The sequence below is a fragment of the Lynx canadensis genome, chromosome A3 (assembly GCF_007474595.2).
Source record: "Lynx canadensis isolate LIC74 chromosome A3, mLynCan4.pri.v2, whole genome shotgun sequence".
NCBI classification, from domain to species: Eukaryota; Metazoa; Chordata; class Mammalia; order Carnivora; family Felidae; genus Lynx; species Lynx canadensis.
This window is the reverse complement of record NC_044305.1, coordinates 18,501,013-18,525,727: the sequence shown is the minus strand read 5'-3', so window position 1 is coordinate 18,525,727 and position 24,715 is coordinate 18,501,013. Positions and strand designations below refer to the sequence as shown.

The 24,715-nt window shown below is 59.0% G+C and overlaps 2 protein-coding genes across 3 annotated transcripts; one reads left to right on the top strand and one right to left on the bottom strand.

Moving 5' to 3' along the window:
- Positions 1 to 1,462: 1,462 nt before the first annotated feature.
- LPIN3 (lipin 3) lies at positions 1,463 to 19,071 on the top strand. 2 transcript variants are annotated; one of them, XM_030309589.1, is made up of 21 exons: positions 1,463 to 1,584; positions 5,139 to 5,291; positions 5,385 to 5,584; positions 6,794 to 6,889; positions 7,913 to 8,178; positions 8,385 to 8,468; positions 8,812 to 8,935; positions 9,094 to 9,436; positions 10,224 to 10,323; positions 10,462 to 10,613; positions 11,022 to 11,115; positions 11,214 to 11,283; positions 13,193 to 13,285; positions 13,361 to 13,404; positions 14,128 to 14,266; positions 15,211 to 15,359; positions 15,540 to 15,626; positions 16,110 to 16,262; positions 16,405 to 16,519; positions 16,605 to 16,708; positions 16,884 to 19,071. In XM_030309589.1, exons 3-21 carry the CDS (start codon positions 5,393 to 5,395, stop codon positions 17,026 to 17,028), a joined length of 2,550 nt encoding a protein of 849 aa, XP_030165449.1. In that variant the 5' UTR covers positions 1,463 to 1,584; positions 5,139 to 5,291; positions 5,385 to 5,392; the 3' UTR covers positions 17,029 to 19,071. The 2 variants fall into 2 exon arrangements, with proteins under 2 accessions (XP_030165449.1, XP_030165448.1); XM_030309588.1 differs by lacking the exon at positions 1,463 to 1,584 and having other exon boundaries at positions 5,205 to 5,291; positions 8,388 to 8,468.
- A 29-nt stretch (positions 19,072 to 19,100) lies between these two features.
- Positions 19,101 to 24,088, bottom strand: EMILIN3 (elastin microfibril interfacer 3). The gene is made up of 4 exons (XM_030309587.1): positions 23,925 to 24,088; positions 22,512 to 22,634; positions 21,126 to 21,349; positions 19,101 to 20,854 (listed from the first exon to the last, which is right to left on the bottom strand). Exons 1-4 carry the CDS (start codon positions 24,086 to 24,088, stop codon positions 19,101 to 19,103), a joined length of 2,265 nt encoding a protein of 754 aa, XP_030165447.1.
- Positions 24,089 to 24,715: the final 627 nt, after the last annotated feature.

Genomic DNA, 24,715 nt, shown 5'->3' with positions numbered 1-24,715 from the left:
AGGTAGGTTTTATCTCCATTTTGCAGATGAGGAATTGAGGCTCAAAGAGGTACAGTAACTATGGCATCAGTAGCCATCACCTTGGACCTTTCCTTTCCTCCCAGGCTCCCTTGTGGGATTCTTATGTTTCCACGATTTCACTGTTAAATATAATAGTTACGTATAATGCTTCCACAGATATGTTGGAGGCAGCGCTGCCCTCTGGCCAGCTTGAGACACCTCTGCTCCCAACAGGGCTCTTTTGAGATACAAACCAGACATGGTTTGGGTTTAGGACTGACACTAAATGGCTTTGCTATAGTGAGGACAACTGGAGACAGTCACCCCACCCAGGTCCTGTCATCTTGGGTCACAGAACAATGGCGGCCACCTCTCACTCCCCACCACCCGGGACCCTCTAAGCCTGGCTCTTTACAATGCACCCCACTCCTCCAAGCGTCTCGGTGCCCTCGCTCTTCACAGCCAACTCCCTCACCTCCTGATTCCTAGCGCATCTTTTTTGCAGGAGCCGTACATCCACACGGTTTGTCTGAAAGGCCTTTGATCGAGGACAGGCCACAGATCCGAGGGGAAAGAAAACCCGTGTCCTAGCCCGACTCCTCGCCTTTGGCTCGCGGGCCCGCCGATTCTTCAGACGTGCGCGCACCTGGGCTCACCTGTCCCGCTCCAGCCCGGCCTGCCGGCTGAGAGGAAGGGCAGCAGGGCGAAAAGGCTGGTCACCGCCTGCCCTCTGCTGGCCGATAGCAGTATTGACGCTCCACCGGTGCGTCAGATGGGTGGCATGAAGGAGAGCGGGCATCTATTGAGCTCCCGCTGTATGTCAGGCACTGAACTGGGCGCTGGGGTGTAAGGATGAACGCGACCTGCTCTCACAAAGTTCAGCTTCAAATGAGGAGACGGACAAAAATCAAACAGTCATTCAAACAAATATGAAGTTACAGCCGTGGGCTATGTGAGCTTATGATGCGAGGCTCCTGTCCAGTCTACGGGATGTGTCGGGACGGTCAGGGAAAGCTGCCCCTGAAGAGGGAACGTGTGAGGGCCAAGTGCCCCACAAAGTCGTTTCATGTAATCTCGGAAATCACACGAGGTGGCTATCCGCTTTGCCAAACAGAAAACAGACTCAGACTGGGGAAAACTTACCCAAGGTCATACACCAAGCAAAGCCAGGAGGGCCTAAGTCTGCCGGATTCGAAAGTCCCCGCTTTTCCGCTGCTCCTGGCTGTGGGGCAGGTGGGGGCCACCGGGACGTCCCATCCAGCCGCTGTAGGGAGCGGGGCGGGGCCGGGGTGGAGCCTGCGCGGGGCGGGGCCTGAAGTCCGGCCCGCCCAGCCTCTATAGGTGAAAGGGCGCCCTTGGGCGTGGGGACTGGGCGGAGGCGGGGTCTTTTTGCGGGGTGGAGCCTGGACGGACTGGGGCCTGCAGACACTGGCCTTGGCTCGTGGAAGGGGCGGAGCCGGGATCTCACCCGGTCCTGGAGGAGACGGAAGCTCCAACTGAGTGCGGGGTCGAGGACACTTACCCTGTGCACTCGGGCAGAGACTGCGGTTCGGGGTCCCGGAGGTCCAGTGGGCAGCTCCCCAGGTAGGGCCTGACCCCGGCCTGAGAAGAAGTACCCCCCCCACCCCTGCCCTGCCCCTCCCTTCTGTCGTGCCATCTGACCCTCGTTCCTTCCTGTCCGCGGGCCTGAGTCCATCTCCAGTCTTCAGAGGGTAGCTCAGGCGTGGAGGAGCCGCTCTCACTTCGTCTGTCTCCCTGGCCCAGCCGTTGCGGGACCCCGGACATCCAGAATGTGGGATCAGGAGATAAGATGCCAAAACCTCTCAGAGGAGGCTGGCGCAGCTCCACCCCAGCCTGACTGTGTGACCTTGGGGAGATCGCCCACCCTCTCTGCTACTGAGTGTCCCGTGCCTGCAGACTGGGCGAGTCAGCTGGCGTAGCTGTGAAGGCTGTTGGGGATCCAGGGGTGCAGCTTTCTCCCTTCTAGGACTATAGGAACACTTATCCTTCTGCTTCTTCTGGTCCTGGGTGAAGAGGTGTCTCCCAACCCTTCCCAAATCTGGGAGTCTAGAAAGGCCGAGAGCTCAGCCCCAGGGCAGTTCGTTCTGGCTTCCCTGTGGTGGAGTTGTGTGCTGGCCTAGGAGGCCTGTGGGTGTTCCCAGAGTGGACTCTGAAGCTTGGGCATCCTGCGAAGCCTGCCCAGAGCCCACCTGCTCACTTTGCAATTGGTGGGCCACCAACATGCAGGGCCTCGAATGCTATGTAAAGAAGTCTAACCTCTCAAGGATGGGCAGGGCAGGGCAGGGCATTGGAGTCTGACCTGTAGTGTGCCCTAAGGACCAGCCTGGTGACTGGGGCTGTCATGATGCCAGAAAAGATACTACTGTTGATAGGTGACACATATGGGCATTTATTGCATGCTAGTGCTTTACCTGAATTATCTCATTAATTACACATCCCTTATGCCCATTTCAGAGGCTGAAACCAAAGCTCGGAGAAGTGAAGTGATTTGTCTAAGGTCGCAGCTAGTAAATGTCAGGGAGAGAATTAGAACCCAAACAGTCTGGTAGTCTGGTACCTTACCCACAACGTCCTGTTGCCACCCAGGATCTGGGCATCTGGTAGTAAAGCCTTGACCAAGGACAGCAGGAGGAGCAGGAGATTGGGGAATAGAATTCAGAGGGCTCGGGAGGAAGGGACTCGCATAAGTCCTGAGAGGAATTCAGCTGACCTGGGTCCCCGGGGGGAAGTGAAGTGTTTGATTATAGACATACTAGTTTGGGGTGAAGGGAGGTATAAGGGAGCTGAGCAGAGCTCTTCATATGGAGAAGACCAAGGAGGCAGAGCTGGGTCCTGGGGGAACAGAGATGCCTTCAGAGATGGGTGTAGGGCTTGGCTCACAGGAGTCCCCCTGAATGCTAAGCAGACAAATGCGGGGGGCATCTGTGTGTGTGTGGGGGGTGGACAGTGGGAGGAATGAATTGTTGGCTGAGAAGGGTTTGAAAAATTGAGGCCTTGTTTCATAAAGGGGAAACAGGCTAGCAAGTCACTTGCGTGAGGATACCCTGTGGCAGGATCAGAGTAGGACCCAGTGCCCCTTGGGTGCCATCTCTGCTGTTAAGCTCTTTCTCCTACATCAGTGGCTCTCTACCAGGGGCAATTCTGTTCCCCAGAGGACGTGTGACAATGTTTGGAGACAATTCGGTTGTCACAACTGGAGGTGGGGTGATACTAGTATCTGTGGGTAGAGACCAGGAGTGTTGCTAAACATCCTACAATCCCCCCAAAGCAAAGAATTATTCAGCCTCTAATGGCAGTCGTGCTGAAATTGAGAAACTCTGTGATAGGTAAGCTGGACCTGTCATTATTTCTCCAGCCCAGCTCTTTTGCCCCTAGCAGGACAGATAGCTCAGGCCTGAGCCTCCACCTGGGCAGACCTTTGCCCCCACTCCTAGTCTGCCCCTCCCATGCTTGCTGCCTTGTTCCTGGAAACTTCTGAAGTCCTCTCTGCTTTTCTTGGGCACAGTGGCCTAGAGCCCTGCCCATCACATGTCTGTCCTTGTCTGTCTTCCTAGACCTTTCATTCACAGAATTTGATGTGGTAGGGAGGAACCAAAGTGGGAATTTTCACCTAGCACATAGTAGGTGCTTTGCAGATAAAATATTTATTAAATTTGAGTGCCATTTTGGGGATCAAAAATCTTCATTTTATCCCAGGTTTTCATTTTAGCAATTCTAATTGTATCTTATGTTTGTGAAGCTCTGCGTTTCTAACAAGCACCCCACCCCCCAGGTGATGCTGACGCTGTTGGGCCATGAGCCACATTTTGAGTGGCAAGGCATTGCAGGGTTGTGCAGAGGTGGGCTGGGGCGGGGCTGCACCCCCTGCAGACAGCTGTGGCTGTGGTTTGAGGACTGTGGAGTGGAAGGAACCATGGTATGGAGTCAGGAAACCAGGACACAAATCATTACTCCCTTCCCCCCATCTATGGGCTGTTAGCCGAATAGAGTTTGGATAAGTCACTTAACTTCTTTGAGGAGTGGTCTTGCATGGCGGGTCATCCGCCAGGGGTTCTGATGCAGGGTCTGAGAGATGGGAGTGCCCTGTGGAGGTGGGATGGCCTGGATCCTGGCAGCCAGAAGGGCACTAGGCCATTGACCTGGCCAGCAGGGAAGGGGCAATGAGCTGATGCTGGCAGGGCGGGCACCATGCCAGCATGGAAGCAGCTCTCATTATGGCCCTGGCTCTTCTCCATGGCTGCCACAGCCTTCTGCTTCTGGCTTACCCAGCTCTGCCTGGTGTGGGAAAGCTGGAGGGACCGGTCTGGCTGGGGGAAGGAGGGGCAGCTTTGATGGGTTCAGGGACGAGCCCAAGGCCTGAATGTGGGTCTCAGGGCCTGACCAGCTGAATGAGGGTCTCAGAAATGGGGGTCAGGCTTGATACCCATGGCCTAGAGACACTGGGATCAGACTGTGGACCCGTTCCAGGGAGACTGGGAAGGAGTTTGGTATTTGAGGCCATAAACCGAGAGCTTACTCTACCCCCAGCTATAGGGGATGCCCTCCTTCAAGCCTCTGACCCCAGGAATAGAGCTGGGCAGAGCCTTAGGTACCTGCTGCACCCTACCTCTGGTTCTCCACAAGTCAGCCATGATGGCCCAGCAAGGCCCCTTCCAACTCCTAAGACCAGGAGGCAGCAAGACAGATGAACCCATTTCCCAGATGGAAGAACAAAGACTCTCTCCTCCTTACTTCCTGGGAAGATATCAGTCTTTAGGGCTGTCACCCATTACCCAGCAGGGCCCTGGGCCTGATATATCATGAGGCTGCCTCCCCTTATTCCCACAGTTGGGTCAACCCAGTGGTTCACACTGAGGGTTCTGCAGCCAAACAGGCCTGGGTTTGAGTCCTGGCTCCTCTCCTTACTAGTTGTGAGGTCCTGGGCAAATCACTCCACCTCTAAGCCTCAGGTGGCTTGTCTGTAAACAGCAGTAATGACACCCGCTTGGCCAGCCTCGCAGGTTGTTGTGAAGTTGAAATGAGCCCTACCACTGAAAACCATGGTCATTATCATTACTCATGGCATTTCGAGACGCAAGCCTCCCCAGATCGCCTTACCTGGTGCTCTCATTTGACAGATGTGGAGATTGGCACTTGGAGAAGGAAGGCAGCTGCCCAAGGGTCTCACAAGCAGGTGGTGGGCAAGCCAAGACTAGAGCCCACACTTACAGACATACCTCCCGTCCCACAACTGTTGCCCATCTGCAAAGGCACTCCGAGGGCAACGCACTGTAAGTCTGGGGACCTGGGGGGTCAGGCTGCAGAGACTCCCTGCAGAGGGAGGTGGACCTGACCTTTGCCCCAGCACCCCCTCCCTTTGCCAGCACCAGCCATGAACTACGTGGGGCAGCTGGCAGAGACGGTGTTTGGGACAGTGAAGGAGATATACCGGGGCCTGAACCCGGCCACACTGAGTGGTGGCATCGATGTGCTGGTGGTGAAGCAGGTGGACGGCTCCTTCCGATGTTCACCCTTCCACGTGCGTTTCGGCAAGCTGGGTGTCCTGCGGTCGCGAGAGAAGGTGGTGAGTGCTGGCCGGCCAGGGGCCACTGTAGGGTGGGCTCTTAAAGCCAGGACAGCCACTGCAGCCCCAGGAGAGGACCGAGGCCTCCCTCAGGTGGGGATCTGTCCATGGGACAAGCTTCCGTTCTTTCGCATTTTCTTTGAAAGTTTTGGGTCAGTCTGGGGATTTGAGTCCAAGAGGGTTCCCGTTTTCCTGTGGAGGCAGCACAGCGGGGCAGTCCCTGGTACTGGGGCCATCACACCTGGCTCTAGCTCACTGAGAACTTACGTGGGTTTTCTTGGTAAGTCTTTTCACCCATGCAAATGAACACACTCTGCTCTACCTGGTGCTGGAGGGGTGATTTTGGAGCATGACATAGGAGCTGATGACACTGTCGAAGGTGACACTCAAAGGTTAGCTTCTCTCTCTTAGGAAAGCTGTGCTGTCTTCTCTGGGCCCCGGCGAACGTGACAGATTTTTAGTTAGCACTGAGGTCGGGAGTATGAAAAGAGGTTTGGTGGGTCCACATCCCTTTTGCATTGGAGCCACTGGGGACTTGCCAGAATCCTAACAGAAAAGTGTAAGCTTGTAGGGGACAGTAGGTAGCGAGGTGGTTAAGAGCTTGGGTTGTGGACCCAGCCTTCCTGGCTCACAGACAGCCTCCCTCGGCCACTTCCCAGTATATTACTTAACACCCCCGAGCCTCAATTTCCTCATCTATAATGTAGGGGTAGTGATAGGAGCTACTGCACAGGGTTGCTGGAAGGTTAAATGGGAGAGTCCCGATAAAACTCTCCATTCAGCGCTTAGAAAATGGTCATTCGGACTATGGTACGTGTATGTAGTCAGCAAGTGCTCTGGCACTATCCTGGGGGTTGGGGAAACAGCAGCAGCAGCGACAGGATGGGTCATGACTTGTTCTAATGGGGTGTGGCAGAGAGAAGAGTTAGAAACCACGGGAGACACAAGAATACTGAGACGGTTATATGTGCAACAAAGCCCAGAGAACGGGGAAATGGTGGGGGAGGGGCATGGAGAGTTCAGCACAGCCTCTCTGAGAAGGGGAACTTGAGCAGAGACCCTCAGGGTGGGGAGCAGCCAGGGTCTGGGGTGGGGTGGGGCTGAAGTTCCAGCGAGTGCAGTGCTCCATGGAGGCAGGCAGGACAGTAGACTAGAAGGTGGGGGTAAGGGAGAATGGTGGGGACTGTGTGCTATCATGCCTCGTTACAGGTAGACATTGAGATCAACGGGGAGCCCGTGGACTTGCACATGAAGCTGGGAGACAGCGGGGAGGCCTTCTTTGTCCAGGAGCTGGAGAGCGATGATGTAAGCGCCTCGTGGCACCTGCAACTTCACTAGTGCCCCCTCTGGCTGGGCCCTTGGGACCGGTCACCGACCCCACCCCTGGGAATACCCCAGCAGCAAGAGCCTGATGCAGGGGGACTGGTTAGGGCTGGCACTCGAGGCATGCTGTTGGAGCCTGGGTAGAATTGGGAGGGGGGCAGCAAGGGTTGATTTCCTTCCCGGGGAAAGTTGAGGGAGGTTTCTCAGAAGAGGACGCCTGAGCTGGGCCCCTGGAGGGTGGAAAGGAGGGCTTCCCAGGGAAGCTTGGAAAGGAAGGGAGTGCTGAGGAACTGGCTGGGGGGCTGGTGAGCATGAGATGCGTGGTTCTGGATCTGGTGCTGGCTCGATGCAGTTAGAACATAGAAGTGTGTGGGTGAGAGCTGAGCAGAGGCGTGTTTGCAGAAGGGGGACAGAGCCCAACACAAGCCAGCGGAGGTGTTTAAACAGTTTGAGCTTCACAAACTTCAACTGAGCCCCTACTCTATGCCGGACACTGTGCAGTGGACTCGGATGAGGGGTGATCCCTGTCTCCAAAGAAGCTTCCCAGACTAGCCTAGGAGACAGATGTATAAACAACAGATGATGGAACTACATAGTCATTATAATGAAGGGAGTTGGAACAGGGGCTGGGGGTAGTCAGGGTAAACTTCCTGGAGGAGGTGATGCCTGGCTGAGTCTTAAAGGAAAAGCAGGTGTGGTCAGAGAATGAGTAGCCAGTGTCCAGGTTTCTAGCTGGACAGTGTGGTTCATGTAGCACCTGGCCCGCCACGAACTTCCTGGGGTACATGCAACCCCTGGGATTGGGGCTGCTCTCTGTCTCTGTCAGGGAGCTCGGATGCCAGTGGTGTTTGCAAGGCCTTGCTGCTGCTGCCTCTGGCCAGCCTCCATGCCTGTTTTCCTGACCCCAAATGAGCTCACTCCAGGGCCTTGGGACTCAGGCAGGGCTCAGAATGATTGAGTGGTTAGGGTGGCCCCCCAGGCTATAGCCCCTGGTCTGCTCCACAGGAACACGTGCCTCCCCGCCTATGCACATCACCCATCCCTTGTGGGGACCTGTCTGGGTTCCCCTCAGACTCCCAGCTGAGCACAGACAGTGAGCCTGAAGCCATCACTGAGGGGGTGGCCTCCACGGGGCGGAAGAAGAGGCGTCGCAGGAGGAAACCCAGGCGGAAGGAGGACACGGTGGCAGCCAATTCCAGTTCTGAGGAGCTGGAGACAGGCGCTGAGAGTGAACTGTCTCTACTGGAAAAGCCAAGGCTGGAGCCCCCAGGGTGTGTGGGGACCAGGGTGGCCAAGGGTGTGGGGATACCAACCAGGGTTCAGGCACCTTTTCCTTTGCTGATGCTGTGTGACCCTGGGCAAGGGCCTTGATTTCTCTGGGCTTTACCTCCCCAAACCCCTGCCACCCAGGCTCCCATGCCCTTCCGTGGGTACCCTGTCCTTGTCAGTGACCATTTATTTCCTTGTGACCCCTCAGCAGTGTCGAATCCGAAGGGGAGTCCTCACCGCAAGCCAAAGACTTCTACCCCTACTCTGATGGCGAGTGGTGCCCCCAGGCCAGGTGAGAGTCTAGGAGGCCTGCAGGCAGGGACTCAAGGCCAAGGTCTTAGAGTGGCTTTCATTTACATTTTCCTAATGAATGATATAGAACACATTGAATGTGTTCATCAGCCATTTCTGAATCTCCTTTGCTAAGCATTTATTCAAGTCTTTGCCCATTTTTTTTTTTTTTACTAGACTGCCTCATTATTGTTGGTTTGTAGGAGTTTTTCATATATTTATACATTCTGGATCCAAACATAGGCATGAATACGTATCACAAATATTTTTTTTTCCCCAGGCTAGGGTGGGCAGCGGTGGGCGGTAGGCTGGCTCGAGGGTCTCTAAGTTCTTGTTTCTGGCAGCCTCTTGCCGGGTGTGCTAATGACATCCCCAAAGAGCGACTCAGAGCTGGAGCTGCGGACCCCCGAGCCCAGCCCCCTGCGAGCTGAGTCCCACATACAGTGGGCCTGGGGGAGGCTGCCCAAGGTGAGTTCCTCCGTGTCAGCCTCCCGAGCCTGCCTTTCTGCAGTCCCTGTGGGTCAGAAGTGGAGTGACTGATACCCGGGACCCCCAAGGCCTTTTGGGGTTTGGGAGGCAGGGCCTGCACTGGTTTACACCCCCCGCCCCCATTTGTTTGATTGAAGGTGGCCAAAGCAGAATGGCCCGAGTGCTCGAAGATCGCTGATGGTGGTGTCAGGGCAGCTCCACCTCTTCAGGGAGAGCCCGGCACCCCCTCTGCTCCTGTGGCTGGTGTGGACCCTTCGGGGCCCCTAATCCTGCAGACAGGGGCTGGTGCTGACCTTCCTCCTACTGACACGGAGCCTCCTGCTCTGGTGGGTCCCCCTCTCCCCACCCCTGAGAGAAAGAAAACCAAGACTCAGAGCCGAAGGGATCCAGGCCTCCCTCCTCCCTCGAAATCATGGAGCTGGGCCGCCCTGGAGGGCCCACTTCCCACCAGGCAGCCTGAGGGGGTCTCTAGCAGGAAAGGTGAGTAATGGCTGGACCTCTCCCAGGCTTTTCCTGGCCTCATGTTACCCACTGGCTGGACTCTGGTACTTCAAGCATGTTTTGAGCACCTACTGTGTGCCAGGCACTGTGCTTGGCACCAGCGCTCACGGGCTCACAGCCCAGCGAGGCAGATAGACAAAGCACGTGTGAACAGGAAGAGCACGTCGTGGGTGGCGCAGGACAGAATCATTGGTTGGGACAGAGGCTGTTTAAATCATGTGGTCGGGGAAGGCCTCTCTGAGTGGGTGATGCGTGAGCGGAGACTCCAACAATAAAGACCCAGCCAAATAAGGATCAAGGGAAGAGAATTCTAGGCAGAGGAAAGAGCATGTGTCAAGGCCATGAAGTGGGAGGGAGGCTGTGCGCCCAGGAACGGAGGCAGCTGGTATGTCTTGAGCAAGGCGGGGGTGGGGAAGGAAGAAGCAGATGCTGGATCCTTGGCGCAGGAGCTGGGGTTTATCCTACGAGTGTGGGAAGGCACTAGGACTCACCGCCAGATCAGTAGTTGCTGGCTATCTATGGCTCTGTAAAATTTAATTACAATTAAATCGCATTTAAAATTCTGTTTCTCCGTCACACCACATTTTCAGTGTGCTAATACAGGGATGTGGCTAGCAGTTACCGTATTGGACCCGTAGACGCGAGACATTTCTATCGTCCCCAAAAGTCCTACCAGACGGCGCTGCTTTAGGGCGTTCAGAGACCAGACACATTGTTCACGCTACTAAGCACATGTCAAGTCTATAGGTGTCCCCTCTGCCCTCAGGCTCCGTGAAGAGAAGCCAGCACCTGGGCCCCAGTGACATCTATCTGGACGACTTGCCCTCTCTGGATTCTGAGAATGCAGCCCTTTACTTCCCCCAGAGGTGCCTGCGTTCTGGTTTCCAGGGTGTCTTGGGATTGGGGCCGGTGAGCCCAGGGGTTGGCCAGCAAGGGCCTGGAGGGGTGGGCCCCTCCTCACAGCCTCCTTGTATTTACATCACTATTGGCTTCTTTGCCCCCAGTGACTGTGGACTGGGGCCCAGAAGGTGGAGTGAACCCAACAGCCAGAAGCCTCTGGGGGACCCCAACCCTGAACAGGAGCCAGAACCCACTTTGGACATGATAGTGCTTTCCCTCTGTGGTGGACTAGCTGACAGCCGGGACATCTCCCGGGGTATGTCTGACCATGGCCTGAACCCTTCCAAGGATTGGCACTGAGCCCAGGGGACGGGGGAGGGCAGGGTGGCCCCCAGAGTAGCAGGCGGCCATGGTGTGAGGCTAGGCTGAGGCCTTGCTGTTCTCTGCCCTGTGGAGCCCCATGCGGCCAGCGAGGGCAGGGCGTTCCCAAGACCCTGTGAAGCAAACACTTAAGGCTAAGCTGTGATTTATCCTGTGAATCCAGGATGGCAAATACCTGGGGTGGGCACAGCAGATGCAAAAACCACAGGTAGGGAGAAGCCCTGCTAAGTATCACACCCAAAATGCAGGAGGCCTGATGATAGAGTGTAGATGGTAGAACGGGGCCTGATGGTCCCGTTCAAATGTGTCAGCCTCATTCCTTACCCTCTGCCTCTGTGCCCAGAGAAATTCAACCAGCACATAGTCTCCTACGAGGACCTCGTCCAAAACCCTGGCCTCCTTGAGCACCCGAACCTGGTGGTGAAAATCAATGAGAAGTGAGTACCAAGGCTGAGACCCTGGCAGCCCCAGAGCCCCGCTGCCCGCCACCACCCTGTGGCTGCTGCAGCCCTGACTCCTCCTTCTGTCTCTCCAGACATTATAACTGGGCTGTTGCTGCCCCCATGATCCTCTCCCTGCAAGCCTTCCAGAAGAACTTGCCCAAGGTAATGGTTAGAGCACCAGCGGGCCTGCTGAGGGTAGAGGGTTATGGCCAAGAAGCGGACAGTGGGCAGAGATGGGTCTGGGGCTGACCGGCTACAAGACCACTCTGAGAGGGGGTGCTGAGTCCCCCGAAGCTTCACCCCATGACGTGTGGACAGAGCCCCACCCTTCCCTGGCTTCCTGGCATGGCTGAATCCTGGCAAGGGGACACTGTACTCCAAAGGAGCTCAGGGCAAACCAGAGGGGGATGACAACCTTCAACAGGAGGCTTTTATTTTTTTATTTTTTTTAAATTTTTTTTTTTCAACGTTTATTTATTTTTGGGACAGAGAGAGACAGAGCATGAACGGGGGAGGGGCAGAGAGAGAGGGAGACACAGAATGGGAAACAGGCTCCAGGCCCTGAGCCATCAGCCCAGAGCCTGACGCGGGGCTCGAACTCCCGGACCGCGAGATCGTGACCTGGCTGAAGTCGGACGCTTAACCGACTGCGCCACCCAGGCGCCCCAACAGGAGGCTTTTAGATCTAAGAGATGAGGCTTGGCAGACAGAGGGCCCACTCCTTACCTTGCCCTGGCAATGTCTCCAGGCTGGACTGTGGGCACTTGCTTGCTTTATTGGCACGCATTTGTTGAGCACCTACTCTGCGCGTTTTTTGAGCACGTACTGTGTGCCAGGCACAGGCCGGAGCCAGTCATGCCCTCCCAGAAAGACAGTAGTCAAAGACTCAGCCAGATGAATGTAAAATTCAACCGTGAGTATTGGGAGTGAGGCTGGGGTGCTTTGAGAGGCTAAAGTGGGAGTTTGCTCAGTGAGTGCCTCCTGGGTAGAGATCCAAAGGATGAGTAATCTATAAGCAGACGAGGGGAGGGGAACAGCATGTGGTGATGCTCAGATGTGGGAAGGAACCCAGTCTCTTCAGTCCCTCCCAGAACTTCCACTCTCTGACCTGCCCCTGCCTCTCCTATGCCACTGGAAGTGGTACAGGGCCCTGCCCTAATCTGGCCCATGGTTCCCAGATCAGTTAGACTTGCCCAAGAACATCACTAACCAGATGTTGACAGCAGGTGCCTCCCTTTCGTGACACTCGGCTCCACCCTTTGGCTGGCTCTGGGTCTGAGCTAGGACCAGAGCCTATGGGAAGGAGGAGGGCCACTCTCCTGCTTGGTTCTCCTCACTGTCCTCAGACAGACCCACCACCTGAGGCCTCTGGGAGACAACCCCAGTCTGTTTCCAGCTCAAGGGGGTACCCTGGCTGACCCACCTCCAGGTCATGTCCTCCTGACTTGGGTTCACCATTCTGTTTGTAGGAAGCTGATAAGTCTCCTGGGAGGGTCTTGGCCCCGGCTCTCCTGGCCTCTCCCTGGGGCTACCTAGCACACATCTAATGAGCATCTTCCCAAGGTCATGTTCTCCCACCAGACAATCGTGGTAACACAGAGAGGGGGGCCATCCATGGGATAGAGTCACTGACCTTTGGGGTTGCCTATGTTGGTCTTGGAGGTTGAGGGGAGTACTGGCTATGGATTGTTCTTGCAGCTGTCACTTGGTGGCATCATGCAGAGAGTACTAGATCCTGAGAAACGTCAAAGCACTGCCTTCAGCTGCTCTAGTAGCAGTACTGGCCCATAGGATCTGGAGGCCAGGCCAAGCCTGGGCAAGAGCTAGGGGGTCAGAGCTGGAGTAGAGTGGGGATTGGCAGGAATGGCCCTTGGTCTCCTGTGCTCAGCTACATGAGTCACTGTTTGGAAGCCAAGGATGGAGGTGAGGATGCTTCCACAGCCTCCAGATGTTGACAGCACCTTGCTCTAGGGTCAGCCCTAGACTCTGGGTTCATGGGGGCCCCAAGGGCAATGAAAAGTAGGTTTGGTGGTGCAGGAAAAAAAATGCCATGGACTTTATCTGCCCACAGAGCACTGTGGACAAACTGGAGAAGGAGAAGATGCCCCGGAAAGGTGGACGGTGGTGGTTTTCCTGGCGACGCAGGGACTTCCCGGCTGAGGAGGTGAGTGATCATGGTCAAGGGGGTGGTCGGCACAGTGTGGAGGCGGGGTTTACTAGGTGTATGTTCTTCCCACAGTGCAGTGCCCAGGCAGAGAAAAGCACAGCCCAGGAGCAGCAGGGGTGAGTTGGATCTCTTAGCTGGCACTCTGCAGCTGGAGCTGAGCCTGGGGATGATCCCTGTGGGGGCAGCGGTGGCGCCAGCAGCCCTCCGCCAGTGATGGTTGTTTGTCACTACCCAGTCGCTTCTACACCCTTTCTTTTTCTTGAGAAATAGCCCCATTTCACACATGGGAAAACTGAGGCCTAGAGCTGCACCAAAATTTCCACAGCTGGGTACCGGTGGAGCTGGAACGGGTGCCCAGACTCCTGACCCAGACAAGGATTACTGTCTTAAGGAAGGGTGGGAGGGGTGGGGCCTTCCCCTCTTTGCCAGGGGCCGGCTGACCTTGCCTTCTTCACAAGTGACTACAACACCTCAGCTTGGGTATGAGTGATGACCAGGGGAGGGTCTGCTGAAGCCAAAGCAGGTGGGATTGGGAATAAACTCTAAGACACACACCTGGGTCTTTCAGGTAACGATCTCCAAGGCTAGCTTGGCCATGCACTAAGGGTCGGGAGCCCTGGCCCCTTTCTGGGCATATACTGCCGACCTGCACCCTTAATTCTGCTACCCCTCTCCAAATGGGTGGCACCTAGAAGGAGAGGTTTCTGATCCCCTGAGTGGTCTCTGGAGGGGCAGTGATAAGCCCCAGGTTCCTTGTGGCCTGGGCCAAGGGGTAAGCATCTGCTGGGAGTGCAGGGCCTTGGCAGAGGACAGAGGCCTGAGAGCCGGGCTGCCTGCAGGGCGAAGACTGATGTGCCGAGTAGTGAGGATGACGCCCCAGAGAGCCCTGTGATCCTCGAGGTCCCCTCCCTGCCACCCTCGCCTCCAGCCTACCCTCCTACCTACAGGAAGTCCCTCCGCCTCTCCTCCAGCCAGATCGTGAGTGTGCGCGTTGGTGTGTCCAGGTGGGGGTGGGTGGGGCTGAGATAATTAGGCTCCAAGGAATTTAAAAGCCCAGAATCCATCCTCTTGGCAGCCTCCCTAAGAGCCTCTGCTTGAATACCTTCAGGGTCAGGGGGCTCACTTCTTCATGTGCCAACCCATGTCTTTGCTGGATGCCCTCATTGGAAAAGTGTTCTCTACGTCATCTTAAAATATCTACCCGCGGTGGGTTGTGGGTCTCTCTTAGAGGCCACTCTGAAGGAATTGAAGGCTGATGACAGCCCCTCAGATTTTGATAGTCTCTGCCCCTGAGTCCTGCCTTTGAGCTCAGTAACTGGCCCCTGAGTGTGGCTCTGTCAGGGAGGGGCCCAGGAGGGCCAACCTGGTACAGAGCAGCTACCATCTGTGTGGTACCCTTGTGTGACACCCACCTTGGGGTCAGCCAGGGTCCAATAGCCTTGGTCACCGGCTATGGCTGAGAGCTGCCCTAGGGACCAAGCACAGGGCTAGATCTCTCTTTGGGGGGATGTCACAAGTACCTGTGAGGATCCCCAGGAGGTCCCTTCTACGGAGTGGGGTGTCTCCCCACCAGGAGCAATGCTAGCCTTAGGGCCGACCTGAGAAACCTGGGTGGGAGCCACGGGCCAGGCTTTGTCTGTGAGCTTCATCCTAAAGGGGCAGGAAGGGAGGTTAGGGCTCCCGTGCCTGCCGGTGCAGACCCCAACCAGCACTCTCGTACCGCCTAACTGCCCAAGGTTACCCTCTGCCTGTGTGCACGTGTGTGCATGTGGCTGTCTCTGATGAATTCAGGCAGGTTCTCTGAGCTGGGAGGAAGAGGAGCATGAGAAGCCTGTGGGGTTCACAGGGCACGGTTTGGGGTAGGGAAGGGGGACACACCAGGCTGGGGCACATCACAGCTTCCTCCCTTTGCCCGGCCCCAGCGGCGCCTGAACCTGCAAGAAGGTGCCAATGATGTGGTCTTCAGTGTGACCACCCAGTACCAGGGCACCTGCCGCTGCAGGGCCACCATCTACTTGTGGAAATGGGACGACAAGGTGGTCATCTCGGACATCGACGGGACCATTACCAAGTGAGGCCTGGTTGGCCAGGGGAGAGAGGGAGGGCCTGGGACTGGCCTCCTCTGTGCCGGGGGAAGGGGGACATCAAGAAAGGCCCTCTACCTGCAGTGCACCATCCTGGGCACTGGGGGCTGTGGCACACGAGGGCTACATGGGGCTGCCTCGGAGTGACCCTTCTTCTGTGGCTCTAGGTCGGATGCTCTGGGTCACATTCTGCCCCAGCTAGGGAAAGACTGGACACACCAGGGCATCACCAGTCTCTACCACAAAATCCACCTGTGAGTGCCTGGGCTGGGGAAGGGCCCTAGGGAGGGAATGACAGGATGTCTTAGGCCACTATGGCCTTTGCCCCAGGAAGCCAGGCTTGGGGACCAGGAGGGCCCACGAGGGAATAAGCCCCAGGCATGTCCCTGGAGCACAGTAACCTACTGGCTGGTCTCCCATTCTCCTGTGAAAGACCGGTCTCCTGGCGTCTGAGTCTAACTGCTGGTCTTTGTGCTGTAGAGAAGCCTACAGACTTGCTCAAACCTTTGTTCATCCCACTCCACCTGGGCCTCAGGATGCTGTCCGTGCCCCTCCTATGTGGGACAGCAGCTGAGGCCACCTCTGTCAGCCGTTCTTCCTAAGTCCCCTCCCTGCAAAGGCCTCTGGGTCTGAAGGCCAGAGCCCCGGGGTTGAGCTGAGCTGGCCGAAGCCAAGAGGGTGGGGCAGGGAATGGCTGGTCTCTGACGACTCTGTGCCTCTCCTGTCCCCCACCCCAGAAATGGGTACAAGTTCCTGTACTGCTCGGCACGGGCTATCGGCATGGCGGGCCTCACCAAGGGCTACCTGCAGTGGGTGAGCGAGCGGGGCTGCGGCCTCCCTGAGGGCCCCCTCCTGCTGTCTCCCAGCAGCCTCTTCTCCGCCCTCCACAGGTAACCACCCCTATAGGACACAAGCCCACAGGCTCTTGTTGGGGGGGGCAGGCTCGGGTGTCGGTTGAGTCAGACCTCGCGGCACCTGACCCTGCCATCCTCCAATTGCTCCCCTTCCTGCTCATGGCCCTGGCTGCCCCAGGGAGGTGATTGAGAAGAAACCAGAGGTGTTCAAAATCGCCTGCCTGAGTGATATCCAGCAGCTGTTCCTGCCCCACGGACAGCCCTTCTATGCTGCCTTTGGGAACAGGCCCAACGTGAGTGTGTCACCTCCCCAGGGGCAGGGCCACCTTCTCCCTATCTTATCTCCCAGCCCACAGGCCCCTCCTTTGTCCCCCACAGGATGTCATCGCCTACCGGCAGGTGGGCCTACCTACATCTCGAATCTTCACAGTCAACCCCCGGGGAGAGCTCATCCAGGAGCTCATGAAGAACCACAAATCCACGTGAGGCCAAACCCTGCCATGCACCCCCATGCCGCAAGTCCCCATGCCCTAGCTTCTCCCTGGGCCCCGGTTCCACCCAGGGCTCCCAGGCAGGATGCAATGTTTGCCCGACATGATGGGGGCTGGGGCCTGGTGGCAGCTCAGGCTCTTGGCGCTGACCCTGTTCTGCCCACAGGTACGAACGGCTCGGCGAGGTGGTCGAGCTCCTCTTCCCGCCCGTGGCCCGTGGCCCCAGCACAGACCTGGCCCACCCTGAATACAGCAACTTCTGCTACTGGCGGGAGCCCCTGGTTGCTGTGGACTTTGATGCCCTGGCCTGACCCTGCCCCGGCTGCCCCCTCCTCCCTGGCCAGGTGTTCCAGGGAGTGGGTGTCCCAGGGATCGGGACACTGGAAGCTGGGTACCACGGGGCCAGTCCACTGAACGGGAGGAGGGGGGCTGAAGGCTGGTTAGTAGCCACAGAGAACCCCCCTCCTCCCTGTCCTGTCTCCTGCCTTTGCCAGCTGAGCTGCAGGAGGTGGGGGGCAGCTGCTCCAGGCCTCAGCACAGCCCTGGCCTGTAGCAATTAAATGACTGTCACCCGGGCCCTCACAGGATTCTCCATGCCCTTGACATCTCTGTCCCTGTAACCCTGGTATGTTGTCCCAACTCCTGATAGGACAGGGAGAAGAGGGAGGTCCCGGGAGGCTTGAGACCTGTAGGCACGGAAATGGCTGGCGGCAGCAGTGGGGAGGGGTTGAGTGCCCTCTGCACAGCATGGATCATAGCCTCTGAAGCCCGATTCCTCCATAACCCCGGCCCCTTCCCACAGCTCTTGAGCCAGACCTCACCACTCTCCCTGGCACGCCGGTATCTCAGCACACCCCAAGCCAGGATGCTCAGACATCAAGGAACGAGGATTCCCAGGCAGTGCGAGGGCTGAGGGAGTGTGACTCCCACTTGGCCTGGCCCGTACCCAGCTGCTGCCCTTGTTCCCCTGAGTACCTCCCCTAAGGACACAGCCCCCAAACCTGCCAGGGCCAATGGCAGTGACCTGCCAACCCTCCCTAGACTTTGCTGGTCAACTCAGTGCCCACAGAGCTGCCGAGCAAGCTCGTACGGGGATGAGGAACTTTAGGAAGTGGGGCTGGCTCCCCAGCAGTGCAGCCTTCCAGCCTGCTGTCCTTGGGGAAGAAAATACCTTTAGATGGGTTAAAAGCTTTAATCCAGGCCTGCCCCACCCCCCCCCCCCAACAGCACCACAGTGGAAGGAAGAAACCAGAAGGCAGGGCTATAGGGACCTGCAACACAGCACAGAAAGCCCTGGGCTGCTGTGGGGGAACTGAGGCCAGGAACCTCAGCAGAGATGGGCATCAGGGTCTCTGGGAACTCTGCAGGCTGGATGAACACTGTGTTTTCAGGTTGTCCCGTGATGGTGTCGTACCTGAATTTCTCACCATTTAGTGAACATCCAGCAGAGGCTGGGGTTTTGCCGGGATGCTGGAAACAGGGCTTGGAGGCCTTCCTCTCCTGTGGCCTCCTGTTCAGAGTCTGGCCTCATTCAGGCCATGACATATATGAGGGCTATTCTATGAAGAGAGGCTCTAACCTGGGCGGGTGGGGGGTGGGCAGGATATTCTCCCATATGGAAAGGAGGGGAGGGTGTGGGGACCAGAGGCCCTGAAGCATTTTTGGGAAAGAAAAGGAAAAGGATAAATTGGGGTGGGGTCTCTAAACAGAGCCTGGACCCTGTCCTTTTTCTCAGGGAATCTACAGCTGCCTAAGCCCTCACCTGAGGGGAGGGTCAAAAGAAATAAAGAGAACTGAGTCTTTGTGTTTCTGTTCTGCTCCGAAGGACCAGGGCCGGTGGAAACCTCTGGTCCTTAGTTTCAGAAACCATATCCACGAAGCTGCCGGGTGTGAGGACAGTGCCAGTGGGCACCATCTTCCTGCAGAAACTGAGCCCAGACAGCAAGGGAGAGAAGCCAAGGGGACAAGGGAACCAGAAGCCCCCACAGGCTGGGGGCTATGGCCTGGGGACAAAGGGAGATGTGGACAGGTCACTGTCTGTGACCAGACCTGCGGGTCTTTGTACAGGTGCTGACCGTGGTGTGTCTGAAGAGGGACAATTTGCAGACTGGATTGTGAGGTCAACTAGGTCCACCCTGGCCTTCAGGCATGACGTCCTTGCCTTGACCACGATGTTGAATTGTCCAGTTGGTACAGCACTGAGTGTGGATTTTGGTGGCTGGGACAGTCATATGGAGCTGGACCAAGGCTATTCCTTCTGTGGCCTCTGAAGTGGCATCCATGCTGGCCAGGGGGGGCTGGGAGGCACTGCTGGGCAAGGCTGGGCTCTGGAGGGACATCCCCAGGGTCAGCGGGGTCCAGGGGCGGGTCCCATCTGGCCTGCCTAGTCAGCTTGCCGGGGCCGTGCCTGCTCCGCCAGCTGGGCCCGGCAGTACAGGAGGTCATCCCGGAGGCGGGCGATGTCCTGCGCATGCTGAGCCAGTGTGCGATTCAGCTGGTCCACGTAGCCCCACAGGCCCTCCCTGTGGGCAGCCAGTAGGCCCAGCCTCCCGCAGGCACCCTCCACCTGCGCCACCCTCTGGTCGAAGCGGCCCAGCACGTGCCGCAGGTCCTGGGCTGTGTGCTGGCAGCGGCTCAGCCCGCCCGCCACATCGGCCACGCCGGCCTTGAGTCGCTCCAGCTCCCCCCGCAGGCTCAGGACCTGCCTGTGGCCGGCCTGAAGCCGAGAGCCCTGGCTGCTGACCTGTTCCTGGATGGCGTGCACCTCAGCCTCCACCTTGCGCTCTCGCTCGTCCAGGGAGGAGTTGGCCTCCAGGAAGGCATCGGAATACCGGCTGACGGAGTCGCTGAGGCCCGTGAGCGACTTGCTCACAGAGTTCAGATTGACCTTGAGAAGGGTGATCTCGCCTTGGAGTGAGCTGCCCGTTGCTTCTGCCAGCTGCTCCTGGACCTCAGCCACGGTGCCGTTGAGCTGCCGGAGCAGGGCTGCGTGGCTGGCCACCTGGTGTAGGAGGGCCTCGCTCCGGCTCTGCCAGGCCTTCACCTCTGCCGCAAGGGTGTCCAGGATGGCCGAGGTGGTGCTGGGAGTGCACGAGGACTCCAGTGAAACCAGCCGCTGTTCCAGCACCGCCAGCTCCGTCTGCACCCGGGGCCGGGCCGACCTGCCCGGTGGGTCGCTGTCATGGCTCAGCTCCCCAGCCAGCGTCACCAGGCGCTCCTCTAGGCTCTGCACTCGCTCTTCCAGCAGGGTCCTGAAGCTGCCCACGTCCCATCCCCCATCCTCCCCCCCCAGGCAGCAGCCTCTCGCTCCGCCTTCCGTCCCATTGAGGGTCTCCAGGCCCTCCAGCAGCCGGTCCGCACCCCCCTCGAGCATGGCAGCAGAGAGCCGCTCCAGCTCATCCCTGGTGAGGGGGCCATGGCCCCTCTGGGCCTCAGTGACAGCCTGTAGGTTCCTCTCGAGGTTGTCCACACGGGCGCTGATCAAAGCCAGCCGGCCACAGCAGCCGCCCCCTCCGGCCATGCTCAGCCCCTGCAGCCTCGACCCGAGCTGTGACAGCTCCCGGCGCAGGGCCAGCTCCCGGCCATCCAGGCTCTGGTGCAGCCTCTGGCTGGCTGCCTGACCCTCCTCACACTGCTGCCGCACCTCCTGCACCCGCAGGTCGCAGGAACTCTGGACACCTTGCAGCTTCTGTTCGAAGCCATCCAGTAGGCTCCCCCAGAGTCGGTGCAGCCGTCGGTCCACGTACTCATCCAGAAGCGTCAGGGAGGTGAGTGGAGACGGAGGGGCCTCCCGCAGCCGCTGTAGGTGAGCCTCGTGACCCAGGGCCAGCCCGTGCACCTTGTCCAGCAGCTGCACCTTGGTCCGGAGCGTGTTGCTCACCTCTGTCACCTTGCTCAAGATCTCATCCAGGGGGGGTGTGAGTGGCCCTCCAGCTCTGTCTCTGGGCTTCACAAACCCCTCAGAGACGATCCCGAAGCCCACAGGGGTGGCAGGAGCCCTGGGACCACTGGTCATCCTGTTGGGGTCTTCATGGCTGGCCACCAGGCCACTGAGGGTACCATATGCTTGTGCCAGGCGCTGGACATCACCCTCCAGGCGTTCTAGCCGCTCACCAAACAGCCCTGGACCTTTTCTTCCTGGAAGAGAGAACCCCAGGGGCATCGCTGGCCTGCCTCCCTCAGCTTGTCCTGTAGCCAGGCCACCTGAGAGATTTTCTGTTCTAAGCGCACCTTCCCACTGGGCATAGCTCTCTCAGCTTTGGGAGGGGCTCTGGGAGCTCTCCCTCAAGCCCAGCATGAGATGCACCCTCCCCAGCCCTGCCAGAGCTCAGCCTACCTGGCTCAATCCCCTCCCCGCCGCTCCAAAAAAACCTGATCACCTGGTAGGGTCTCCTCCAGGCAGACTCACCATAGGGGCTGGGGACCGCTCTGCTAGAAGAAGGGGGCTGGGACCCTGGGCCCAGCTGCCCCGAGGGAATCTGGGGCTGAGGCTCTGGCTGGGCTGGGGAGGCCCCATGGTCGGTGAGGTGCTCGGGGCAGCCTTCTCCAGTGAGGCCAGGGCAGCACCGCCAGGTGAGGTCCGTCACTGTCTTGTAGCCAACCTTGTATCTGGGTCTGAGCACTGTGCGGTACCTGGGCCAGACAGGGGGAGAGGGCGCTGCCCTGTACCTGTGGGCTGAGGCTCCTGCCTCCTGGCTTAAGATCTAATTATCTCCCCACCTCTACACCACCATCAAAGCCTCCCTTTTCTGTGTATTCTGTGACAGGGCAGTTGGGGTGGAGGCGGGCCTTTCAGGGCTTCAGAGAAGGGTTAAGGAGCAGGTGCAGGTGAAGTCCCATCCCATCCTGTTTGCTTGGGGAGAACACTAGCAGGGACTTAGCCCCAGTGTCCCCAAGACCATTTTGGATCCCCTTGAGCTCATGCTGCCATGAGAAATTCCACTCTGGCTTTGGCGATACCGGGAAGAATTCTGGCACAATCTCAACCCCTCCCCCGTGGGGTGGGGTGGGATGGGTACTGTCCTGGAGCTGGGGTGCACAGCCCTTCCCAGTGTGCAGGGGCTGCTCTCGGCTCCCATCTGTCCCCTCAGTTCTGTCTGCTCCTCTGTAGCCTGTTCTGGGAACTCAGCTCTGGCCACCCAGGCTGGTGGATGGCACCTTGGATTCTGAGCACAGAAGGGAAGGCCCAGGGGTGCAGGGCAGAGCTCGCCAGGGCCCCTCCCTCGCCTGCTCAGCCACGTGCCTGTCTACCCACTGACACACTGGAGCAAGTGGGTTTGTTTTCAGACATGCACTTAAACCTCTCCAAGTATAGACCTGTGTGCATCACACCTGTGCACCGTCCTACATATCCTCACACAACCCCGCCTGTCCGGCCCAGGCCCTGGCAACCTGGCCTCCATCCCCTCACCCTTGGCCTTCCTTTTCTACAGTCACCACAGCCCTTCTTGGGTCTTCCTGGGGCCCCTTTGGCATCAACCATTGTCAGTGTGAGCCTCTGCCTTTTCTGTTCACCTCCAACCCTCTTTGCCTCTGCGGCTTCTTCCTTGCCTAGTTCTGTGTCTCTTTTAGGAATCCTCCCTTGGTCCCTCTGTGGGCCCTAACCTGAACCTGCCTCTGTCTCCTCCCCGCCCCCCCCGTCCCCTAGCCAGCCTGTGTGGGAGCTGGGGTAATGGGCTCTTTGCAGTCCAAGGAGGTACAGCCCCTTGTGGAGCTGGCTGCCGCTCTTGGGGGGAAGGCAGGCCTGGGGCTTGTGCCCAGCAGTCCTGAGTGGGTGGCATGGGGGTGCACTCACATGACTGTCCCGGGGCACTTGGGCCCCCATCCACACTGCCGGTACTCAGCCTTCACATAGCTGTCTGCTCCCTCCTGTAGGATACAGGTCACGTTCCTGTGCACCACGTAGGCGCAGAGGGCCCTGTAAGGGAACAACATCCTTGCAGTATCTGGCCTGAGCCAGGCCCACTGAGGCTCCTAGACCCCCCTCCCTATCTGTAGGTCTCCCCAGGGGACTAGATTCCCATCTCTCTTCTGTCTCTGTTCTTTGTTCCTGGAGGCCAGGGCCCTGGCCTGGGGTCTGGACCCACTGCTGGTCAGTCAGATCCCAGACTTCCCAGTGGGTTGGTCACTGGGGTAAGCACTGTAGTGAACCAGGGGCTGCCTTTCCTGTGGTCTGGCCTCTGCCCTCCTTACCTGGATTCCCCAACAAGAGCCTTGCTGTATTCTCACCCTCCTCCAACTCCTTCACTGGCTCTCAACTCCTTATCTTGGCATTCCATCCTTCTGAGATCTCAACTTAGTGCCTCTGTGCCTTTGAGACCACACTTCTCCTCCTTCCTTCCCTGACTCCTGGGGAAATACATGCCACCTCGTAGTTTCTAGCCCCTGCCTTTGCTCCGGGTTTCTCAGTCTCTGATCACTTCTGGTACTGCCTCCTCCAGGAAGCCAGCTCTGATGTGCCAGGCCCACTGAGCTATGGGCTGAGCACTCTCCTACAATACAATTCAGCCAGCATCCCAGGTAGAGCCCCTAACTCATCTGACTGGGGCCAGTTCCCAAGCCACTGGCTACTGAAGACCAGAAGCTGAGGCAGGGGTGAGGCAGGAGCCAGCCTCACAGGTTACAAGGGGTGGGGAGTGGCTGCCTGGCTAAGCCAACCACCCGTGCACTGCTATTGGCCTCTGGAGCCACAACACAGGCCCGGGACCCAGGCGCCCCCATCAGTTCTGTGGTCCAAACACGCTGGGGGTTCCCAAGGGGTGCCCGGGGTCAGGCTAACCGCCGGAGGGGGCGGGCTGCAGGGCGCTGGGCTCCATCTCCTACCTGGCGGGGCAGGGGAGAGAAGGGGGGCGCGGCGCGGGTGGGGGCGTGGGGGATTCCCGCGTATGCCTCGCGTCCACCGTCCTCTCTCCGCTCCCTCCACCTGGTCCGCTTGCGCCGGGAGTTTGCACACAGCGCAGCTGGAAAATGTTACTTCGCTGGAAAGGTTTCCGCGGGCACTGCCAGGTCCCAGCCGCCGCGCCAGGCCCCCTCGGCTTATTTTTCTTCGCCAGCCCCGCAGCCTCCCGGAGCGTGGGGGCGCCCGCCGGGGCAGGGGCTCGGCCTCGGGAGCCCGGATCCCCCCTCTCCTGCGCGCGGTCCGGGCAGGTGGGAGCGCCGCCGGGGCCCCATCCCTCCCGCTTCCCGCCCGGCCGCGGCCCGCGCTTACTTGTGCGGCCCCGGGCGCAGCCGCGGGCGCCATCCCGTCGTGTAGAGGCTGTAGCGGGGGGCACCGGGCGGCGCGGGCCGCGCGAGGAGCGGGGTGCCCTTGGCCTGCGCCCCCGAGAGCAGCGCCGCGACGGCGCACAGCCACACCGGCAGGCGGCGGCCCATCGCGGCCCGCGGCTCTCCACCTGGCCCCGCGCGGGGCCCCCGCCCGGCGTCCGCCCGCCGCCCCGCCGCTCGCCCGCCCGCCCGGGTCCCGCCGCCGCCGCCGCCCGCGGCCCCCGGAGCTCGCTGGCCCGGCCGCCTGGCGCTGCGCAGCGGCTGCGTCCCGCCGAGTGGCCGGCACTGCTCGCGGCTGGGGCCGCGGAGGGGAGGCGGGAGGCGGGCTCTGCGCGGATTAGCATAAACTTGGGGCCGCGTCGCTCGCCTCCGCCGGCCCCCTCTCCGCCGCCAGCCCCCCGCCCTGGCTCCGAGCTGACGCCCGAGGGGCCGCCTGCAAGCGAGAGGTTAAGAAGGGAGCAACCCCGGGGTGGCAGGGGCGCGGGCAGTCGCGCCCTGGGGAGGCCCCCGAACGCACCCGTCCACCACCGTCGCCCGCGTGCAAGACAGGGAAGCAGAGCCGGACCCCTGGGGCCCGCCCTGGCGCGGGCCGCCCCCTCGCTCCAGGAACGGCGCCCACCCGCGGGGCACACGGGTCTTAAAAACCCTTGCGTGCCTCAGCTCTGGAGCGGAGATGACCCTGTCTGGGGGCGCACCAGCAACATCTCCGCCGCCACCTCCTTGGAATAGGTTCCA